This window comes from Glycine soja, chromosome 8 (genome assembly GCF_004193775.1).
Source record: "Glycine soja cultivar W05 chromosome 8, ASM419377v2, whole genome shotgun sequence".
Classification (NCBI taxonomy): domain Eukaryota; kingdom Viridiplantae; phylum Streptophyta; class Magnoliopsida; order Fabales; family Fabaceae; genus Glycine; species Glycine soja.
Genome location: NC_041009.1, coordinates 2,710,037 through 2,733,281, shown reverse-complemented (window position 1 = coordinate 2,733,281; position 23,245 = coordinate 2,710,037). Strand labels below are relative to the sequence as shown.

General features: G+C 31.1%; 5 protein-coding genes across 6 annotated transcripts; 4 read left to right on the top strand and 1 right to left on the bottom strand.

Annotated features, from left to right (window-relative positions):
* The first annotated feature begins 121 nt into the window (after window positions 1–121).
* Window positions 122–951, top strand: LOC114421577 (agamous-like MADS-box protein AGL29). Of its 2 annotated transcripts, XM_028387579.1 has the most exons (2): window positions 122–301; window positions 422–951. In XM_028387579.1, the coding sequence occupies exons 1-2, from the start codon at window positions 223–225 to the stop codon at window positions 754–756; spliced, it is 414 nt and encodes a 137-aa protein (XP_028243380.1). In that variant the 5' UTR covers window positions 122–222; the 3' UTR covers window positions 757–951. The 2 variants fall into 2 exon arrangements, with proteins under 2 accessions (XP_028243380.1, XP_028243379.1); XM_028387578.1 differs by having other exon boundaries at window positions 122–951.
* A 4,201-nt stretch (window positions 952–5,152) lies between these two features.
* LOC114421769 (agamous-like MADS-box protein AGL29) lies at window positions 5,153–5,918 on the top strand. Its single transcript, XM_028387835.1, has one exon. The coding sequence runs from the start codon at window positions 5,228–5,230 to the stop codon at window positions 5,759–5,761; it is 534 nt and encodes a 177-aa protein (XP_028243636.1). The 5' UTR covers window positions 5,153–5,227; the 3' UTR covers window positions 5,762–5,918.
* Window positions 5,919–8,730: 2,812 nt separating this feature from the next.
* On the top strand, window positions 8,731–9,102 carry LOC114424729 (E3 ubiquitin-protein ligase RING1-like). Its single transcript, XM_028391570.1, has one exon. The coding sequence runs from the start codon at window positions 8,731–8,733 to the stop codon at window positions 9,100–9,102; it is 372 nt and encodes a 123-aa protein (XP_028247371.1).
* A 2,316-nt stretch (window positions 9,103–11,418) lies between these two features.
* Window positions 11,419–11,733, bottom strand: LOC114424728 (agamous-like MADS-box protein AGL29). Its single transcript, XM_028391569.1, has one exon. It carries the CDS (start codon window positions 11,731–11,733, stop codon window positions 11,419–11,421), a length of 315 nt encoding a protein of 104 aa, XP_028247370.1.
* Window positions 11,734–14,960: 3,227 nt separating this feature from the next.
* LOC114421144 (probable protein phosphatase 2C 6) lies at window positions 14,961–21,085 on the top strand. The gene is made up of 4 exons (XM_028386956.1): window positions 14,961–15,647; window positions 18,458–18,745; window positions 19,350–19,455; window positions 20,415–21,085. The coding sequence occupies exons 1-4, from the start codon at window positions 15,207–15,209 to the stop codon at window positions 20,735–20,737; spliced, it is 1,158 nt and encodes a 385-aa protein (XP_028242757.1). The 5' UTR covers window positions 14,961–15,206; the 3' UTR covers window positions 20,738–21,085.
* Window positions 21,086–23,245: the final 2,160 nt, after the last annotated feature.

Genomic DNA, 23,245 nt, shown 5'->3' with positions numbered 1-23,245 from the left:
ATAAAATTGGAAATAAATTAAAACACTTCCCATATACATAATAAAAAAGAATCAGAATTTGTAAATTCTATATTAGAAACATTGAACCTTGGCAGACGATGTGTGCATAAATAAAGAAGTTTGGGGGAAATCATATCATATACTCCCAACCTTTTCTAAGCTATTGTTCTTGTATTATTTCTTCTAATTAGTAATTTTTTGTGTGAAACAGTTGAAGGAATTATGGGTCGTCGTAAGATTGAGATTACGGAGGTGAAGGACTCCAACACCAAGCAAGTTACATTTTCCAAGCGTCGAACAGGTTTGTTCAAAAAAGCAAATGAATTATCCATTTTGTGTGGAGCAGAAGTTGCTATTGTTGTGTTCTCTCCTGGGAATAATCCTTACTCTTTTGGGCACCCAAGCGTTGATGTTGTTGCAGACAAGTTTCTTAAACAAGAGCCGAAATCAAATGATGTCCAGGGAACATCTATTGAGGTTGCTGATATGGATAGGCTCAATCAACAACTATCCGATGTTCAAAATGAAATACTCGAGGAACAAAAGAAGGCTGCAGAACTCAATGAGAGACTGAAACAAAAAGGAGTCACACAACCTTTTCAAACTAAAGAATTGCAAGGTTCAAATTTAGAGATCCAAAAGATGAAGGACTGTTATGATGCAATCGAGGTGTCAGAATATATGTTGCTCCTTGCAAAAGAACCAGTAGTTGGAATACCCGAACAAGTTGCTACTCAGGAAAGAAGAAGGAATTAATTGATGCTCAGTAGCCACATGCATGTGAAAGTTTCCTTTACCCTAAATCCTTGTTGCTCCCAACTCTCTTAGAGGTTGAGAAAATAGTATTTCTTGTTGTTTCAATTTCAAAATATCACAAGGAAACAAAAATAAAATCTTTAATTATTTTGTCGAATGTTGTTATTGTATTTGTGTAGGAATCAATTGTTTTAAGTAAGGTTGTGATTTAAATCCTATGAAAGATTAAGTATTTCGAGAATTTTATCTTTCTGAATAAATTCACATGATTTAGATTTCTTGGGATCTATTATGTTTTTTTTCCTGATAAATCTTATTATCAGCTGATTATATATATTGAATGAGTAATGAAAGATTTAGTATTGGTTTGGATCTGGAGAAATATTTTTAAGCAGTGTAAACAACAATGTAAGGAAAATATTTTTGCCTTAAAAAAAACAATGTAAAATTTTGGTGTAGTTTTTTGTTTTCTTTCTTCACATAATGGGACGACGATGAACTTTGTTCTTGAATCCTAAGATTCTCACTAGTCTCAATTCTATAATTCATAATATAAGAACACACACATGATTGTAATTAAATAGTAAAAAATATGTCATAAAATTACTTTTTAAATTTAATTTAATATTTTAAAATGAAAAATAAAATTTTAATAACATTGCAATTGAATTTTTTATTTATTATATTTTTTAATAATAATGCAAGATTTTAAAATTAAAATTATCAATTCCATTATTTTATTCATTCTATATAAAATAATGTGACTTAAAATAAATATATCAAAATTATGCTTTATAACTAATTTTTCCGACAATAGCTAAAATTAAATTATATACATAAATAAATATTAAATTTTCTAATAATTATTTTTTAGTTAAAAATAATATATGTATATATATAATATACATTCTTACAAAAAATTATATCTTTAATAAATATATATGTAATTTATTAAATGTAATAAATATTATATTTAATAACATTAATAAAGTTAATTATAAATTAAATATTAAGGGAGATTATCTTTAACTAATTAATTAATGTATATATAAGCATTAAATTCTGTAATAAATATTTTATTTAATAATATATATATTTATTATATACATTCATCTTATTAAATGTCATAAATTTAATTAATAAACCTATATTACATTTATTAATTTTAATATATATTTATATGTATACATATGTATTATATTTAATAACTATAATTTTTAATATATTATATTTAATCAATACAACATTTTTTTTGGTGAATAACCAATACAACAGTTAATACTATATAATTCAGAAAAACTCTATTTGTTTATATATCTATCTAAATACCACCTTAATTATATAAAATGGCTTAAGTTTGTTTTTAGTCCTTATGAAGAATAGATATTTGATTTTATTTAATATGTAAAAAAAATTCTTTATTTTTTATTTCTATAAAATTGAAAATCGATATTTTTTTTGGTTCTAACAAGCATTGGTATAAGTAGAATTGAGTTTTATTCTTCTCTTTTGAATGAGATTTTGGACAAGGACGGATCCAGATAACTTGTAAATGGGATTGATTTTTTTTTCTTTTATAATTGTTTAAATGTATAACTTTGAATAAATAGTAATTTTTTTGAAAAAAGTATTATTTTAACACATAAAATTAAAAGTTATTTTTATATTAAATGATAATGATCTTAACTGTTATCATAATAAAAATAAATATATAATTAATTTTACGTAATTTTACACTAATTAATCTTAATCTTATTATAATAACAACATATAAAATTCATTTTATATTATTTTATACTAATTAACTTAAAAAATAATATATATATATATATATATATATATATATATATGAAAAATATCAAGAGAGGAAAGCTCGAATTCTATTTGTCCTTCTTTAAATATATCTCTCATTTTAAATTTGAGTCTTTGCAAACAATATAATTAAAAAAGAAATTTCATAAATAAATATTATACACCAATATCATATCTTGAAAAAAATGATTTTGATTTTCATAAAATATTTTTCGAATTGCATCAATATTGATTATTAATATTATTTTTACTTAAACGTGGTACACCCGTGAACTAGCAATGGTCATCGTTAGTTATATTATTTTCTTAAAAAAATCGTTAGCTATATTATAAAAAAAAAATAGCGTACCAGATTTAATTAACATATTATGAAATTTGTAATTAGATTTTATTGATTAATTAAATATAATTAATCCCTCCAATAATCCATCATCATATCATCTTTTTTCTGCCTTTGTGGTTTAGTCTGCACCTGAACACCACGTTCATGTGCTTGATCTCCATTGCTGCAATCTCTCTGGTTTTGCTGGAGCTTCCCAACGACAACATGTGAAACTCCTCCTCATCGGTGGTGAGCCTAGCTTTGTTCCTCGGCGGCGGCAGCATCGAAGCGCCACCAACGTGGCTTCTATTTTGTTTCTTGGTGGGTTGCAAAAATGATGTTGACGCCACAGTGGGGCAGTGACTGGAAAGTGAGAGATGTCTAGAGAGAAGAGTGTGATTACTGGATTAATGCATTTTAATTAATTTATAAAAATTGAATATATAAATTTTTAATATGTTTAATTTGATGAGTTCAATTATTTATTTATTTATATATCTGACGAGTGATGCACTTAATTGGTAGTGTATGGTAGAATCCCGAAATCCAATTGATTATGTAAGTCTAGTTTACGCAAATTGAGTCATGAACGATGTTAACAATTTTCGAAATCATAATAAGCATCATCAAATGAAATGTTTCAAACTAACAAGTAGTAATTCTCGTTAGTTTCTTTTTAGAAGACAAAGTTTAATACAATTTTGTATATTGGATCATATGTACAATCCCAATCTTTTTTCATTTTAATACTTGCATGAACACTATTTATATGTATATATAACTAATAACACTCTTTTTCTCTTCTTTTTTTGTACATTCTCATATTTATACATATAAAATTAAGCTGCATATGTATATAATTTTAGTAAATATGTTGTTGTCTTTTTAACTATTATTTTATCGTACGTACGCTTGAAAACTAATTAACACTATAGTATCTTATCTAAAAATACATCATATAAAAGCATTCATCAAATTAACTCACACGGGAAAAAAGCACACGAGAAATTGCCTTGCCAGCCATACACACACACACAAAAAAAAAAGAATCAATGCCTAAATTTATTATTATGTTAAAAACATTGCATGTTCGTAGTGAATTCAATCTAAAAAAATCTTAAGCCAAAATTACTAAAACACAAGTAAGAGAAAATACTAGAAAATGAAGTAAAGATGATAAGGTGTGGAATAATGTAAGGTTGTTGTTTGCACATTTTTAACAAAAATAAGATTTTGCGTTAGTAACACACACGCACACAAAAATCTCACTTCATCATTTTATATGTATTCAATTGTAGAAATAAAAATTAGAGTAAATTACATTATCTACTCCTGAGATTTTATAAAATTAAATAAACATTCCTTATTTTTTTTCTACTCGTACACTAATCCTTCTTATTTTTTAAAAAATATATACTAACACCCTTTTATACATTTTACTGTTCTCTTTAATTATTTGATGAAAAATATTATACATAACTCGATCCGTTAAAGATAGATTACTGTAACTGTTAGAAAGTATGAAGTATTTCTATAATTTCAAAAAATCTCAACAGTAATTAATATTTAATATAATTTACTCTAAAAACTATTAAAAAAACTATCAATATATTTAATTAAATTATTTTATGTAAGTAATAATAAATTTTTCATTAAATGATTAACCAGACATTAATTTTGACTTTATAAAAACAATTAATAACATTTGCTCATGTAAAAACTAAATTAGGTATTTATTTAATGAAAAAATAAATCACTGCAAAAATTCGTCTTGTTCAGATTGGGTAAGCTCAAAATAAAATACTTTCTTACACATAAAAAAAAGTATATACCTACTAAAATTATGATGTTCAACATAACTGTTTTCCTAAAAAATTATTAAATGTCAAATAAACTATGTTTTACATTAAAAATATAAACAATAAAACATTTTTTTTTAAAAAATGTAAACATCCCGTTAAAGCTTACAATAATATGTAGCAAATATAGAAATTATATTTTTGTTTTTCTACAAATCGTAGATGCCTACGCATTTAGTATTAGCATCATTAAATTAAAAAAGAAAGAAAGAAATTCTAGCTAAAATTGTTCATAGCACCAATTTTATAAAATGAGAAATATATTTAAACACCACCTATGTACATAATAAAAAAGAATCAGAATTTGTAAATTCTATATTAGAAACATTAATTGAACCTTAATTGGCAGAGAATGTGTGTATAAATAAAGAAGTGTAGGGGAAATCATATCATATGTATCCCAACCTTTTCTAAGCTATTGTTCTTGTATTATTTCTTTTAATTAGTGATTATTTTATGTGAGGCAGTTGAAGGAATCATGGTTCGTCGTAAGATTGAGATTACGGAGTTGAAGGACTCCAACACCAAGCAAGTTACATTTTCCAAGCGTCGAACAGGTTTGTTCAAAAAAGCAAATGAATTATCTATTTTGTGTGGAGCTGAAGTTGCTGTTGTTGTGTTCTCTCCTGGGAATAACCCTTATTCTTTTGGGCATCCAAGCGTTGATGTTGTTGCAGACAAGTTTCTTAAACAAGAGCCGAAATCAAATGATGTCCAGGGAACATCTACTGAGGTTGCTGATATGGATAGGCTCAATCAACAACTATCCGATGTTCAAAATGAAATACTTGAGGAACAAAAGAAGGCTGCAGAACTCAATGAGAGAATGAAACAAAAAGGAGTCACACAACTTTTTCAACCTAAAGAATTGCAAGGTTCAAATTTAGAGATCCAAAAGATGAAGGACTGTTATGATGCAATCGAGGTGTCAGAATATATGTTGCTCCTTGCAAAAGAACCAGTAGTTGGAATACCCAAACAGGTTGCTACTAAGAAAAGAAGAGGGAATTAATTGATGCTCAGTAGCCACATGCATGTGAAAGTTTCCTTTACCCTAAATCCTTGTTGCTCCCAACTCTCTTAGAGGTTGAGAAAATAGTATTTCTTGTTGTTTCAATTTCAAAATATCACAAGGAAACAAAAATAAACTCTTTAATTATTTTGTCAAATGTTGTCATTGTATTTGTGTAGGAATCAATTGTTTTAAGTAAGGTTGTGATTTAAATCCTATGAAAGATTAAGTATTTCGAGAATTTTATCCTTTTGAATAAATTCACATGATTTAAAACAACATCAACACATGATCTGGAGAAATCATGAGAATCTTTAAAAAAAGTCAAAACTTGTTAAAGAATTATTGAGCAGTGTAACAACAATGTAAAATTTTTGTGTGGTTTTTTATTTCTTCACATAGGAAAGAAGTTCTCTTACAAATCCTGAGATAGCTAAAAAATTTTGCTATATTATGGCTATCTTTTAGCGTTTTTTTTTGTGTCTATCCAGATAGATGTCTTTTAAAAGGGAAGTTATTATCAACTTGGTATAGTAAGGTAGGTAGATAAACATGTTCACAAAGCATGTGGTCAATGATCTATTTTTAAGATCCATTTGTATGGAAGAACACAAGAACATCTGTTGTTCTTAGGTTAGGTCCTAATTAAAATAAATAGTTCTGGGATTCAATTGAAAAAAATAATAATTTAGAGACCTAATTAATTTTTTAAAATACATTAATTTAAAGTATTGTATTGATATAATTTATTGTATTATTAAAAGAGGCAATTAATGTTATTTATTTATTTATGCACAATCAATGCTATTTATTTATTTGTAATTAAATCGCAATTAATGCTATTTAATTTAATATTAGTTTCTGCAATTAATGTTATTTATTTTAAATACAATTGATAAAATTAACACTATTATTATTGTTAAAATGAAATTAGAACTAATACATCATTTTAAACTAGTTCAAGGTACAAAAAGAAATATAACATAATTTATTAAGTTTATAGCAAATAATTTTATTTCTTCCTTGATTCTTATACATCACTTTCTGTCACATGGTTGATGGTTAAACTATGAAGAACTTCAACCTCTTTTGACAATTCAAAATTAATCACTTAAAATAAAATAAAATCATAAATTAAGTATAAAAAATTAAGTAATCAAAATTTAAGAAACTATTATTATAATTTATCTATTTTTCTTTGACATTATGAAAAAGAAACACAACAATATATTTTGCATTTTGTTATTTTTTTCCAAATACTATTTACTTAGTTCAATTCATCCAAACCTGAGTTGTTAATATTAATTTTTTATTTTAAGATATAATTTTTTTAAAATGTCAGTTTAATGAATAATTGAATAAAAAACAACTCATCGTTAATACAGAACTTATTTTTGTTAGTTTCAGGTTTAGTTCATAATATCCTTTTTAGTATATATAACACATAGAAACTATGATTTAGACTATGACAAGATGATATTTTTAGATTCTTGATTTCATAACAAGCAAGTATTAAAATTTCTAACCAATATGCCATGACAAAAGGTCTATAACAGCAAAAAAAATTCAACAATTTTAAATTTTATTCTTTTTCCTTTACTATTTTTCTTCAGAAAATAACTAAATATCTTAAAAGGAATGGGTTGTACACTTTGTGTTCTAAGTGGATTATGTTCACGCACATGCATTCTTGAGTTTCCAAGACAGCTAGGCGGTTGAAAATAAAAATGGGCAAAAAGGCAAAAAAAAAAAAAAAAAACAAACAAACCAACAAGCTAAACAATGATTTTTTTTTGGGATATAGTGATGCAAGCAATGAGGGAAGAATTATAAAACTGTTAACGGGGAACGGAGTATGCATTAAACTTTTTTTGGTACATGAGTATGCATTAACCTTTGAGGATTTAATATAATTTTTGTACAAAATATTTTAGTAAAAAAATAAATAATAAAGAATTATTTTCTTAAGATAAGATCATAAAAGAATTAATTAAAATTGTAATAAATTATAAGAACTAACCAATTAATTTAACCAAAACAGAATAAAAATTTTATTTTGACTGCTGTACTATATATACGAATATATGTGGATTGAAATTGGTTTAGTTTCTATTAATTAATATATGTATGCCTAATTAACTATTGTACACCAAAAAAAAAAAAGAATGTATGCCTAATTAACTCCTTACGATGACAACCTAACGCAGCGGCAAGCTCCTTGCGAGTATTCATAACTCCAGTCTCCAGTTCGGGTTTATATCACAAATCTAAATTTCTAGCCATTAATTATGCTATTCAAGTTTTATTCACCGAGAAAAAAGTACTATTAAAGTTTTTATTACATTAAATTAGATGTAATACGTGACAATACAGTCTAATATATAATTGCAAATTGTCAATCCAAAGATAAAATAACTAAAGTCAAAGTTTTAGATATTAGAAAAATATTTATTATTATTTTTTATAAAGGAAAGAGACCTTATATATTGACAAAAAAAAAATCATCTATGTTGATTAAAAAAGACCTATTATATTGTAAAGTAAAATATTTCTCTTCAATTTTATTTTATATCTCACTCATCCTATAATTGCACACAATAAAATTAAGTACAATGGAAAATCAAGTTGAAATGGTCATGGAATAGAAAATCACAGTCACGCACGTCATCATTCTTCCCCTGGGTATCTTATATTTGGAAAAAGAGCAGATGACCTAGCCAGGTAATAATCAATTGGAAAATGATTTTTGACAGTAGAAGAAAAATGATAAATGTAATGAAGTATATGATGTAACAAAAATAAAAACAAAAGATGAAAATGTCAAATGGATAATAACAATGAAAATAATAATAAATTAATGATGGCGCGGCAATTCTAAGCCCGCACCGCAGAAGGAGACGAGAGACAATTTGTACAGGCTGACACGTAAATTCGCTATATAAGCTTAACAATATTAGAGTGTTTGTGCAATGGATAACGACAACGTCAACCTTACAATTTCAGAGAGCAACAATATTGCGCAGTCAACAATGTCCAACAATTTCATAGATTTGGATGTTTTCGATCTAGACGAGGCTCTTGCGGTGGCGGTGGTGGACGGAGAACCACGGCGTCTATTCGCAACGTGGAAGACCTTCGTGTCGAACTTGCCTACGGTTAACGACGTGACGAGGGATGATGTTTGCTCTGTTTGCATGGAAGGGTTTATTACCCAGCGCAACACGGATGGGGAAAACAAACGAGTCCCGTGCGGCCACGTGTACCACTCAAACTGCATCACCCTCTGGTTGGAGCACTGCAACTCTTGCCCGCTTTGCCGCTGCCATATCCCCCTTTTCTAGCTCCATTTTAATTTTAATTAGCTTCTGCCTTTTAGTTTTATGAATTAGTAAACCTTTTTTGCTGTGAATTATATTCTCGTTCCTACTTCAAACTTTCTTTCAGTTTCAACTTTTAATTTAATTTTCTATTACCAAATTTTCCTTTTGAAATTATTGTTTATTGCGTGTCGTATACAGTATTATTTTTATTAAAGTTAATGCTGTATAGATTCGTTTATTATAATGTAACAAAAATAAAATCGTTTATAATGAAGTTGAATAAATTAATTTTAAATTATAAAATTTAATTAAAATGATATAGTTTAAAATACTTTTAGTACATCTAAAAAATAGTAACAAATTATTCACACTTTACAATTTAATTATCGTTATTTTGCCAATTCTATCACGATGCCATTTATTGATTCATTGAATATGTGACAAAGTTTTGACGTGTCTTGAAAAACAACGTTTTTTTGTTATTGACTTTACAATATGGCATTGTTTTATTAAGAAACAAGATGGAAAAATATAGAAAAATTACAAAACATGATGTTAAATGTGGTGGCAATGAATGGTATGAATTGCGACATGCATCAAAATAATTTGGAAAGGTTAATGGTATTTATCTATTAATCTCATTGTTTCTTGATCAATTTGAATCCACTTATAAATGCCTGATATTTCTAAAATAATTTTGACAACATTTTCCTTTCCCTTCTCAAAGTTGATGAGAACTATGTAATTAAGACAAGTTTTTACCGTATATCTCAAAACATATGACTCATTTATGTTTTGTCAAACATATATTTTCAAAAGTAGAATTGCAATGTTTTCACTTTCACCCATATAGAATCATTCAACTATAGGTTACAGTTTTTTTTTTATGATGACAGTTTTCAAATACACTTGTCATGTTTTGTAAAAAAAAAAAGAACACTTATCATGTGAAAAATGATCAATATTTATATTAATCAAAAGATAATATTACGAAACATGAAAAATACTATAACTGAGGTTTTCATAGATAAATGCAAGATTACCTAAAAAAGATAGATAAAGGCAAAGTCAACATCTATAAATAAAATTTGTAATAACATCAACTTCATTCAAAATATTAACATTAATAAAAGATAGCTATCACTCACCTAAAAAATAATATGATGATAAAAGAAATTGTTGACATAAATAATTTGATACTTAGATTTTTTAATTAAGATCTGAGATTTAATATTGATATAAAGTCACAACTAAAAATACCACTTCACCTCCAAATGAGTCAATCCAGCAGGAGAGAGATTAATTAGTTTGGTATCAATATGCATGTTTGGATTGAAGTTAAAAATGATGTGATCCTTTGTGCTAATATGTGTGTTCCGATGCAAATCTAGTGAATAAAAATAAAATAAAAGCAAAAATAAATGTCGTGATCCTTTGATCAAATTATTTGTCTCAAAAAATATTTTTTCACCTAAAAACCAACATGTACTAAGAAGCCCCACATACCTCATGGTTAGAAAAAAAAAATAGTAATTAATGATATAGTAAAAAAAATCTTACTCTTGTACAGCTAGCACCTCAAGATTTCTAAAGGAACTTCTTTCCTTGTTTCAGAAAAGGAAAGAGATTTTTCCACACTAAAACTTTATGTCCTTCGTTCATACACTAAGTATTGATTACTTTTTTTTTTAAAAATGTATATATCATGATATTCTCTAAATTAAAACCAAAACTGTATTTTTTTTCATTAATCATCAGCAATCAGATAAAAAGGTCTCTCGGCCGGTACCAAAAATCATATTAATTAGATCCTTATTAATTTAAATTAAGTGTGCATGTAGTATTTATTTAAAGGGATAGAACTATTTAAATCCAATACATAGGAAATGCATCTCTTACACAAATAATACGAGAACCAAAAAGAGTTTATTTTGTCATAATTATTTATATTCAATCAACAAAAACACTTGTTCGCCACTATTGCTACTTTCAGTCTCATCTCTACGTAAGGGAGATGGAAACAACGAGGTTATAGGGCCAAGGAAACTTAAATCAAAATATAAATTACATATAACAAAGCATCAATTCTTTTTTCTTCTCTTTGTAGTCACTTGTTTTGTTATTCCAACCATGGGTTCTTGTGCAAGGAGTATCATACACTCCGACACCTCGATCGCATCAATGTAGTCCTTCACTCCATGCTGGAACTCTAAATATGAACCTTGCAATTCTTTACACTGAGAGAGTTGTGTCACCTGATGTTGTTTTAATTAGTCTCTCATCATACTCCGCACCCTTCTTTTCTTCTTCCAGCATTTGGGTTTGAACAATAAACAATTATTGATTCAGCCTATCCATGCCACCAAGTTCATTAGATGGGTTGTTTCGGCCTTGGGCATCAATTTGTTTGGCATTGCTTGAATTAGCCGCTTGTTGAAGTTGAAGAAACTTGGTCGCAACAACATCAACACATGGGTGCCCAAAAGAGTAAGGCTTATTTCCAATGGAGAACACAACAATAGCAATTTCTACGTCACACAAGATGGATAGTTCATTAGCCTTTTTGAATGGTCCCGTTCGACGCTTAGAAAACGTGACTTGCCTCATGTTAGGATCCTTCACTATCGCAATTTCAATCTTACGATGACCCATGGTGCCCTCATTTGCTTCACACTGATAATTGCAATTAAAAATAAATAGTACAAGAATAAGAGATTAGAAAGAAGGAGATTGTGGTAAAGGTTGAGGTGGGTATGATATGGTATCCCTACAACCCTTTATTTATATACACGGTCTCTAAAATTGTTCAACGTTTCTAATATTGAATTTGCAATTACCAATTATTTTTGGTTATGTAATTAAAGGGAAGTGTTTTAGTATGTTTCCAAATTTATATAACAATTTTGACTTGCATGTTATTTCTTTTTTATTTTAATGATACTGATACTAAATATGTACGTGTCTTTGATTTGCTGGAAAAATGAAATATAATTTCTATATTTGCTAAAGGAATTTTTTATTGTTTGGCTACAACTAGCACCAACTATATTCTTTTATTTATCAACACCACCCCAAATATATGTTTGAGTTCTTAAATATGGAATTAGTACAAGAACATACATTTGGTTGCAACAACATGTACTTTGTACAAAATGAATTGTCTTTATTTTGTGTGTGAAAATAACACATCTACTAAGTAAACGTTGCCCCTTAAATTTGATGATGATCCATAGCTTTTGTTACATGAGATCAATTTCATACAAATAAGTTGATCTAACGTCATCTTTTTAATTTTACTTTCTATTTTTTTTAAGACTGATGAACCTAATTTAATTTCACCACTAAAAAATTTATATATATTTTAATGCAAAATAGATATTTATTTGACGATTTAGTCAACTTTCATAATGATTTGATATAAAACATCATTTTAGTAAGTATTTTTTAAAAGAAAATGTCATTCTAATCAAATTAAGTTAATTTAAATTATATAACAAAATATTTTATTTTGAGTCAACTCAATCTTTAGGGTGTCAAATGATTAATGTTCATAGGAAAATTACATTCCTTTGTGCATGATAAGATAGCCATTTTCTCAGGTGTAAGGTAATGATACAATGTTCCCTTATCCTATTACCATACTTTCATATTGTAGTTTTGTGTTGCTTTGACATGTTAGGTGCAATGGCCCATATTGAGTGTCAAAGGTGGTCTCATGGTGTATGATGAGTCATCCTTATGTAGTGTTGCTTTGTGTGTCAGTCCTTCATCCATTATTAAGCTTGGTCGACCTTCCTTTTAGGGCGGATGGTATTCCAAAGTTTCGCAAGTGCATAATATCACTTTATGCACCATTCCCCCGTTTGTCCGTTAATCTTGATCAACCTCTCTTCCGGTGAGGATAATCTATAATCCTTCAAGTGTCAAGTATATTAAGGTAAATGCACTTAAGACACGTGCCTTATCTCATCCATATATGAGTGTTACTTGACTTTTCTTTCATGGAAGACGATCTAAGTTTTAAAGTTTAAAGATAATTTATCAATAAATTATACGTAAGATATATATATTTATGGTATTTTTTATATATTCATAACTCAAATAAAAAAAATTATCATCCAAAGGCTAAGTTATTACCAACTTCCACACTCAATGACCAAAATGGTCATTTACCCATAAAAGTAGTAATATTCAAAGACATCATTATCGATTCAAAAAGGCATGGCAACAATTGCCGAACAGTTGACACAGCTCCAACGTCTGTGTGTCCTTCCACGATTTGATCATGCAGCATTATTTAAAAAAGAGAATGATAACGGGTGAGGGGGTATATCCGTCATTGTGGAGAGGAAGGAAGGGAAAGGAATCTCTACCTTCGGGGTCCCTGTCTTCGGGGGGGTTTCCTAGCCCAAGACTCGTGGAAAGCACCAAGCATTCATTCACTGCACTTGAAGAAGGGTGTGGAGATTTAAGTGGACGAACGAAGGTGCCCTAGCTTCCATTCCACATACACCCACGTGTTAACCCATATATACCATATTCACTCACACACATATCATATCACAGAATCAATCCTAAAGCAGATACCTCCTACCTGGTTTCAAGTTTGCACCGTGGACAACACAATTTTAATTAAAGCTCTTTCAAGATTAATACTTTATTTTGTATTGTTAATCCGTATTACTTTTTGTACGGATTATTACCAACTGTTTCTTACTATAATTACATTTCAAATACTCTAATCTAAGGTGATAGTGATTCATGATAAACTAGAGTCCTTGTGCGCACCGTGCATTGCTCCTTACGCCATGTGTTACCTAATAAAGTTAAACTTGATAAATCAATTTATTTAACCTGATAAAATATGTTGAGTTGAATTACGTGATTCAATCTTTTAACTAGCATAATTCAATCCGTCAACTCAGAGTAAATGGGTTAGCATAATGTTGTGATCGTAACATTAATTATATTGTTTATTTTTTATAGTTTGTATTTTTTTTTCATGTATTTGGTGACTGAACTTATGAATATTTTAATAACTCTTCTTTAAATATTGATGCATCAAACTCGCAACATAATATAGTTTGGTTAAGTTGAAATTTAATCTCAATATAACTCATTGTGTTATCTAAAAAAAAAAACTCATTGTGTGATGATAACTGGTTGAAGATGGATTGGATTGAGTCCAATTAAGTCATTATTACATCCTAATACTACCTTGAAAAGGAATTCTAGATGGTTGATTCTTCCGTTTGGCATTTGTCTAATCTTTTTCTCCCGTGTACAAGAAATCACCACGCGTTGTTCGTGTTTCGGCTAAAGTCCACACCGCGATGGCTAAAGAGTGAACACCTGTAGGTAAGGTAGTAGTAGACTGAGAAGCTTGTAGCTTGGAACGACCAATTCTTTTGTCGCAGTCAAATCATATGATAGTTACTCTCTCCTCCACCTTTTCAATTTCTTGTACTTCTTGAAAGAAGTAGGTCATTCATTTATGTTTTAGACTCTCCGGTTCTATCGAAAGATATTCTTATAATTTTTTAATTATTTAAGATATTCTTATAATTTTTAATTATTGGAATCAGTTATGAAACCAATTCTTTAATTAAGACTTGATGAGAAAATACACTCTTTCATTTAAGCTGAATATGAAAAAATTGGAAAGAAAAATAAAAATAATTAAAACGTGAAATTTTACCAAAGGAGAAGTAGGCCCCTAAAGTAATAGAAGGTGCCACCTGGCGTTCCTCTAATGAAAGACAGAGTACCGTTGCTTACGTACATAGGTTCCTCACACGTCAGACACTGAGGGGCAAGAATCAGGTGCAGGCAAATCCAGTGTGGTAGTGTGAGGAGGGTGGAATCACAGGTCATAAAATGAGCGGAGGGGACAGGTGGAGACGCAGCATAAGGCAGGGTGAGTAGGAGTACAATTTACAAACTTGCTTTTCTTTCTTTTCCCACTCCCAATTCACAATAGATGCGTGTCCCATCAACAAAACTTACATTTTCCTCACACGTGTCGCTTTCTCCTCTCTCCTTTCTGCTCCTTTTATCGTCTCCTCGCTTCTTTTTCTCCCCCCTGGCCTCCACTCTCTACCCTCAACTACGACCACACCACCGTTATGGACGAGGACGAGCAACTCGAACGATTCGACTCGGAGTTCGCCTCCACGAGTTCCATTTCCTCCACCCTCAGCACCGACGATTTCCGCAACCTCACCAGCTCCGGCGACATTTCCTCCATCAGCAGCGGCTCCGGCGAGATTCCTCCCGTCGCGGTCCTCGCGCCTCCGTTTCTCTACCGCGAGGGGTCCAATGACGTCGAGACGGCGCCGGCGCCCAGGGAGAAGTGCGTGGGAAGGAGTAACAAGGGAGTGAGCTGGGGGCACACTTCTGTGATTGGGAGAAGGAAAGAGATGGAGGACGCCATCGCCGTTATTCCGGGATTCATGTCTCGCACGTGCGATCGCGTCGGGGGTTGTACGGCTCCCGGTTCTAGATCCTCCGGCGAGATCGCTCCGCTTCATTTCTTCGGCGTTTACGACGGCCACGGTGGCTCTCAGGTACGTTACACCTTCTTCCCCTTCTTCTTTTTCCGTTTTTTAATTATAATAATTATATAACTTTCGTTAAATTTCGGTTTTCATATTGAAGTTTGAAAGAGGTGTTTCTGGTTATGGTGACTGGGCAAATAAAGAAAGGGAGTGTGGGGTTCTGATTAATGTTAATATTTGCTTATTCCTTTTTCAATTGTTATTTATCTGGTCGAATAGGATCGATGTTTATTTATTAATTATTTTTCTGTATATAGAACTATAAATAAAAAATGATATAGGAATTGTTAAACTGGGAATGTGGTTGGTGGGTGTGTTGCTTAGAAAGGCCACGTGTTTATAGGGTTATAGGGAGAGTGGTCCTTAGAGAGAGAAATTGACGATGCTTTTCATTTGGTTGTGACACGTGTAATAGGACTGTACATAATAGGGGCGTGGGCCTTTTCTCTTCCAGAACAGATACTTGAACCAATTAGGAATTTAGGAATGGGGATTGGTTAGCATGACTGAGATCTGACGTGGTTTTTATCGAAGAAAGTTTAGTTCAGTTTTGAAAATATACATGATTATCTCTTAATACGGTCTTTGATTAGTCTACCTTCAAAGATAAACTTTCAGTTTTGAAAAAAATAATAATTTAAAAACAACTTTACTTTTAATACATCAACCATTTAAAAATCATCGCTATTCTTTTATTAATAAAATTGATAACATTCAATTACGGGTGCCTTTGTACGATTATTTCAAAAATAATTTTAATTTTGAGTAGTTGATATGGTTGTATGTTGTTTATTTGCTGTGAAAAGAAACATATAATGGATTTGATAGTGGCCCGATTGGGGGAGATAAGAAGGAGTATGGATCGTAGGGGAAGGTTGGGCCACGTGGATGGAAGGATGGGCTTTTTGTCGAAAGGAAAGGTGTATTGTTAATGTGTGAGTAAGTGGGACCTACGCTCATTATGCGCCTTTGCGCTACTTTTGGCATATTATACTGGGGCTGACTGATGATGGTCTGCTTCATTTTGTAAAAGTTTTCCTATGCTCTTTTGAATACCAATTTCCAATTAATTATCATCCATAGTTGTTTATGTCACTAGGATTAAATCTCAATTGTTAAAAACATTATTCTTTATTCTTCCAACATATAAAACGATTTTCTCTGTATTGGGTACCGAACAACATCTAAAGTTTATGTGGAACTTTCTTTTCGTAGAAACATTTATGCTCTCCACGGTTCACTACAGATAAGATTCATGCTTTACTTAACAATTTTGCATTTATAATTTTAGGTTTCTTTTTCGGTAGAATACTGTATTGCTATTCTATAATTACTTTTGCTGATGTTTTGTACTTTAGTTACATGAAGCCAATAATCGTATGTGAGGTTTAGGACTGGTCTTTAAATAAGAAAGTGATATGCAAATTTGGGTAAGCAAAAGGTATGAAAAATTATTCCCCTTCCAAATAACTCTCAGAAGTTTGGTTTCATTCCCATTTGATTATAAATGCTATTTATGATTTATCCATCGGACAACTATTTTTGCAATTTTGTATTATTGTATATATAATTCAGAGGTCGAAAATGTGTGGATCCCAAGCCCTTAAGGGCACCTAATGAATTTCCATAATGGTCATTTATGCAACTGTCAACAAATGGTCATTTAACTATACCCGTTTTTATCTCTTTCCAACTCTGAACCGCGGAAAGCATAATCTCTAGTATCATTGTTTGTTATTGTGTATTTCTGTGGTAGCTTGTATCGTTTATTTGTATTTGTAGTCTATGTGCAACAGAATTTCAAGGTGAGTTGTGCGGAGAAAAAATGGGGAGCCCATTATATAGGCTATATAGCGTTGGTGCAGGAGTTTAGTTCACCAGAAAATTATATAAATTTTTAATGGTAAGTCTCGCCATTCTTGTTCTTGTACATTTAAGCGAAATGAGGAGGTAGACAGATTAAGATCTCACATGAAGATGCCTTATTAGTTTGTGAGTAGTTGTTGTTGAAAGGATGCTAAAAAACCAGTTGTTTGTTTTTTTTTATTATTAGAGGAATGTTAGCCAGATTCTTATGTCTCTTTCTAAAATGGTTGAAATTTATTGAATTTGACGCAGACCTATCAAAATTAGTTATTTCTAATAAATTTTAGCTTAATTGTTTCTGATGATGTGAGGCCAGGTCATTCTCTCTAATAAAACATCATCATTTTCTTCTTCTTACCATGTTACTGGATTGGAATATTGGATGATTATTTTACATTGTACTAAATTCATGGTTAAGAAAGGCAACTGAACTCTGAACGTCCTTCCCCTTGCACAGGAGAGGAGTAATAACTGTCCAAAATGCAAAGTGTGGAGTTCATTATAGATGGATGATATTTTGGTGTTGAAACGCGTCCAAAATTTTCCCTAAATGGCTAATTTTTCTCTAAACCATTACCATACTGAGCTTTGATTCTAGTCGAATGCATTGGTCCAACGCTGTCTTCATAATACAAAAAGCTACCTTAGAAAAAACACAAAAGGCTAGCCAGAAAATATCTGTCCGTCCAGATGAAGTTAAAACTTTAATACAAGACTCTTTCTTTACATTGTGTTGAAGTATTCATTTTTTATTTTTATTTTTGCCCCTCATGACTATTAAACTTAATTTCTGATTTCTCTACAATTAATGTGACAGTAAAACTTAACTTCAAATGAGGATATTGATTCATGTGATTCCGTTAAACAAATACCGTACCTTATAAATTGGATGGGACTGTATCATGAGTAGTTTACCATTCTCCTAACTAACTTTTGTGGTAATTTAATCCTAGGTGGCTAAGTTTTGTGCGAAGCGGATGCACGATGTTATAGCAGAGGAATGGGACCGAGAAATAGGAGGTGCCGCTGAATGGCAGAGAAGATGGGAAGCTGTATTTGCTAACAGTTTTGAGAGGACTGATAATGAAATCCTCTCAGACGCAGTTGCACCAGAAATGGTAGGATCTACTGCCTCTGTGGTGGTTCTATCTGGTTGCCAAATTATTACATCCAACTGCGGCGACTCAAGGGTAGTTCTTTGCCGCAGGACACAAACTATCCCCTTGACAGTGGATCAGAAGGTAAGGTTAAGGTTTACTTACTTATGTTGATATAACTGCGACCATGTGATCATGTGTTCCGTTTTAGGTTTCTTGAAAATGGAAAATTCTATGCACTGTCAGTTCAATAAATAAGGCTGGTTATCTTTGTCTGACATGTATTAGTATTTTGTTTTCAAGTGTATGTATAGAAGATAAGATTATTGTTAACAGTTACGTAAATAAAAAGATAAAAGCAGTTCACCTTTACTGCTTTTGAAGTTCAAGATAATTGTAACTCATGAGAGGGATCATTAAGAAAAACTCGTCTATGCAGCCATGTATTCGAAACATTCAGGGACGGACAATAATCCTCTAGGTGGGCCTCTATTGCAGCTCTGCCCAGTAGTATTGGGAGTGACTTCCCATTCTACCGTTTGTCACTGAAAAAAAAAATCAGGGACGGATCTGAGGGAAACTCTAAAATAAATTTAAAAAATTGTATATATTGATTTAAATTTTTTATATAAAATATATGTGATGTTATAATTATTAATTTAAGTATGTTATTGAAGGTATTTCTTACTCCCTCCCTTATTTGTATTTCATTAACGGAATTGAGATACCATTGTCCTTGTTTGTACAGCCGGATAGACAAGATGAACTCTTGAGAATTGAAGGAGGAGGAGGAAAAGTCATAAACTGGAATGGAGCTAGGGTATTTGGTGTTCTTGCCATGTCCAGGGCCATAGGTACCTTGATTTATCTTCATACGAATAATACCCAATCTTAGGTTAAGAGTTTGCGAACTGGTTTCTTCTTTTGATCTATTGATTAAGGCATCAAGTTCCTTTCAACACTAATATGGCCAATGATCTCTCTGCTATGAGGTAATAAAGGATGCAACCAGCTATAAGCGTCCAATGATTTGTGAGACTGTTCCAAATGATTTGGATCATGTAAACCCTGCGATTATAATAATTATCTATATTACTACAGTACAATATTCATTTCCTTTCTGGTGTCACCATAAATGAGTTATTAAAAGAAAAACAAAATTCCCTCAAAAAAGGAAAAGAAAAACAAAATGTGCAATTACAGAAACTCATTGCATTAGCTGCCTGATAATGGGACCATGGGAGAATGGAAGTTAAATAAGGGAAGGAGATCTGAACTTGAGTTGAAAACCATCTAATTTGTTTTGTTACTGCTTAAATAAGGTGTAGTTTTCAAAAATCAAAGTTACATTACCAATGTCAACAATCTTGATTGTGATGTGGTTGCCCATCTTTATCATACCAAAGTCTTTTCCTTGAATATGATGAGAATCCTTCATGAGATTGAGGGGTAATGTGGAAGAACAGTTCTAAGTCAAAAATCCAAATCAACAGCAATCACCAGACACCACATTTACATAACTTCCCCCTCCAATAAAAAGTATATTCTTATCATTTGAAGACACTCCTTTCTGCTTCTCGAATTTAATTTAATCAGGGTGGACTATTCCATCCACTAACTTCTTGTGGCTGAGATTGCCACAATAATACAACTTAGACTTTTTGTGAGACTTGGATCTTCCTCATGATTTCCCTTGGGTTCCTTTACCATGATACTCACCTCTTCCTTTATTTTCAACAAGATTGACTATGGACATCTAGGAACCAAGTCTATGACTTGTCCTGTATTTACCTGCTTAACGATGATATTTCAGGTGATCGGTACTTGAGACCGTGGATTATTCCGGTGCCAGAGATAACTTTCACAGCAAGAACCGATGAGGATGAGTGCTTAGTTTTGGCAAGTGATGGACTCTGGGATGTAATGACCAATGAAGAGGTTGGAGAAGTAGCACGCCGCATTCTTAGAAGGCGTCGCAGATCCTTGTCAATGGAGGAAACATCTCCTGCACAAGTTGTTGCCGAAAGCTTGACTGAAATTGCATATGGTCGAAATAGTAAAGATAACATTTCAATCATAGTTGTTGATCTGAAATCAAAGAGAAAACGTCAGCAAAGGCCTCCTTTAATTTCCTAAGAAACTGATTCTCTTCAATATTTTTCAATCTTGAGAAGGGCAAAGAGACGGTAATGAAACTGTAGAGTGGATCTATAAAGCAAACCCTCTTTATTTCTTTTTTTTTTTTTTTGATGACCCATTGGTACTTGGTATCACTTCAGCTTGTGTTTCTCCTAACCTTCTGTACAGAGTTGATTGGCAAAAAGAATCTGCTTCATGACAAGTGACAACTGGCTAGGGCTTGCATGTTGTTAATTGTTATAATGATGTTTAGATTATTACTCTTTTTATTTTTCCCATTTGGTCCTGATTCCTTAACGGGTTATGCAATAAAACTTTATATAAAATCAATTTGTTTTAGTTTCATCTATTTAATGTTTATTAAGAAAAAGAGACACAACTATAATATGATTTTATCATATTTAAATGTTACTAAAGATTTCTTGATATGATTTTATGGTTTGTAATAGGATTAAAGAATGTTTTACTTTAATTACATAATTATTGTTTAAAAGTTATGCGTGGCACAAAAGAAAATATCACTCTCTACATAATAATGATTTGATGCCATCTTTATTCCGATCATAAGTAGGTTTCTCTTTCTGCAAATATATTTCAAACCAATAATATGGCTTGATGTCATTTAGAATTTGGCAAATTCAGTTTCATGAAAAAAAATTGACAAGCAGCTATAATCCCTCAACATGGATTAGCCATCTCTCAGACAACGGATGCATTTTTTCCCCCCTATATATATAGCATATATAATTTTTAATATGTACATAGCATGAAAATGCAACAAAGACGAGAAACTCCTATTTTGATTTTTGGGTTGCTCTAAAGATCTTTATCATGTTTAAATGATGTTATCATCAAACTACAAATAGATGTTTTCAGTCAGACTCCGTAATATTTTATTTTATCTAAAACTATGTTTATAATTTCTTACTTTATTTTGAAACTTTGGCCTTTTAAGAACAAATCGGACAAGGGATCAATGTATGAAAAGTTTGAAAACTAACAAGTCCACCAATATAATTTATCACGCTAGAGAAAAAGCATCCTTGCAACATTTATATGGGTATTCTTTAGCACATAATTTATCAGTGGGATGTGTGAGCTAATATTAATATCTATCCCAACATCCAGGTTTATTCATCATAACTATTTTATGCCATGAAAGTCATTCCATAGAAAAGTATATAAATCTTCCAAACCAAATACTTGAACTGTTCTATATCATTCATTCATAAAACTGAATGTCTAACACGTGCATCACATGGGTCTATACTCTATAACCTAGTCATGGACATCTCAGCATTTGTGTATTTAGACCAGAGCCTGAAAAGAATCATAGGTTAGTGAGATGTCAAATTTCGCATGAACTTAGGCATGCAACAATTCTCTGAAAACTGAGTTTGGAATAGTTTCACATCCGCGCAATGCAAAATCCAAGGTATTAAGTTCGGAAAGTTTAAGGAATGGCCAAAAATATTCATTCAATCATGTGCCCTCGCAATTCCAATTACTCATCTCTTCCAGTGTCCGGAGGATGATTGCATTTTCCACCAATTAGAAAGTTAAACAAATTTCCTCTGGATGGTCGAGCATCTGTTGCAGACATATACAAGCCTACGCCTCATATCCCATTTAGTGACTTGTGTTGCATTGAAGGATTTCCCATCATCAAGCGTACCTTAAAAAAGATGCGTAAACAGCATGGACAGGTTATTAGTGATAGATGTGACGTCTTCTATCCCTCATATATGTACTAATAATAAAAGAAATAAGAAATCAAAATTAATTAAAAAATTTTAAAACACATCTAAATACAAGTCTTTCAAAAGGATAAAAGGCTCACATTCATTTTTTTAACATCATAATAAGACTTGTCCAAATAAATAATAAATCATATCGGCTCAAAACAAGGTCGTCCCAGACTTCATGTAATTAATATAAAAATCTATACCCCAATATCACATCCTATCAGAGCATTGGATTCTCGTGTCCTCTAGTATCAAGTTCTTCGTAGTCATCCACTTAATCATCTGCTTCCACGAACACAAAGTTCGAGATTATCATAGGATCCAAACACAAATAACACATGGGGAGTGAGTTATCACATTCCTAACTAATAAAGAGAAACAAGATAATATGTAGGTATAAATATCATATAAACAAAATACAACTTACTTAAGTATAGCTCACGTTATTTCACCACTTTGACACACAACATCACATCACAACACTACACGTCTCATTCGTTTTCACAACATTCACGTACTCAATGATCAAAACACAATATCACAAAATCAATCAATATTGATCATTATACACGCGTTATGCAACATATACACTAAGACTCAATCCTATATGCAATATGGTACCATGTCAAAGAAATATCTCGTCGAGTGTCTAAGAGTACATGATAAGACAAATCACACACTAGCAAGTCAGGTCACTCTCACTAGGTAAAATCAAGTCAGGTCACGCTGTTTTGCGAGAATGCTCCAACCATATGGGATC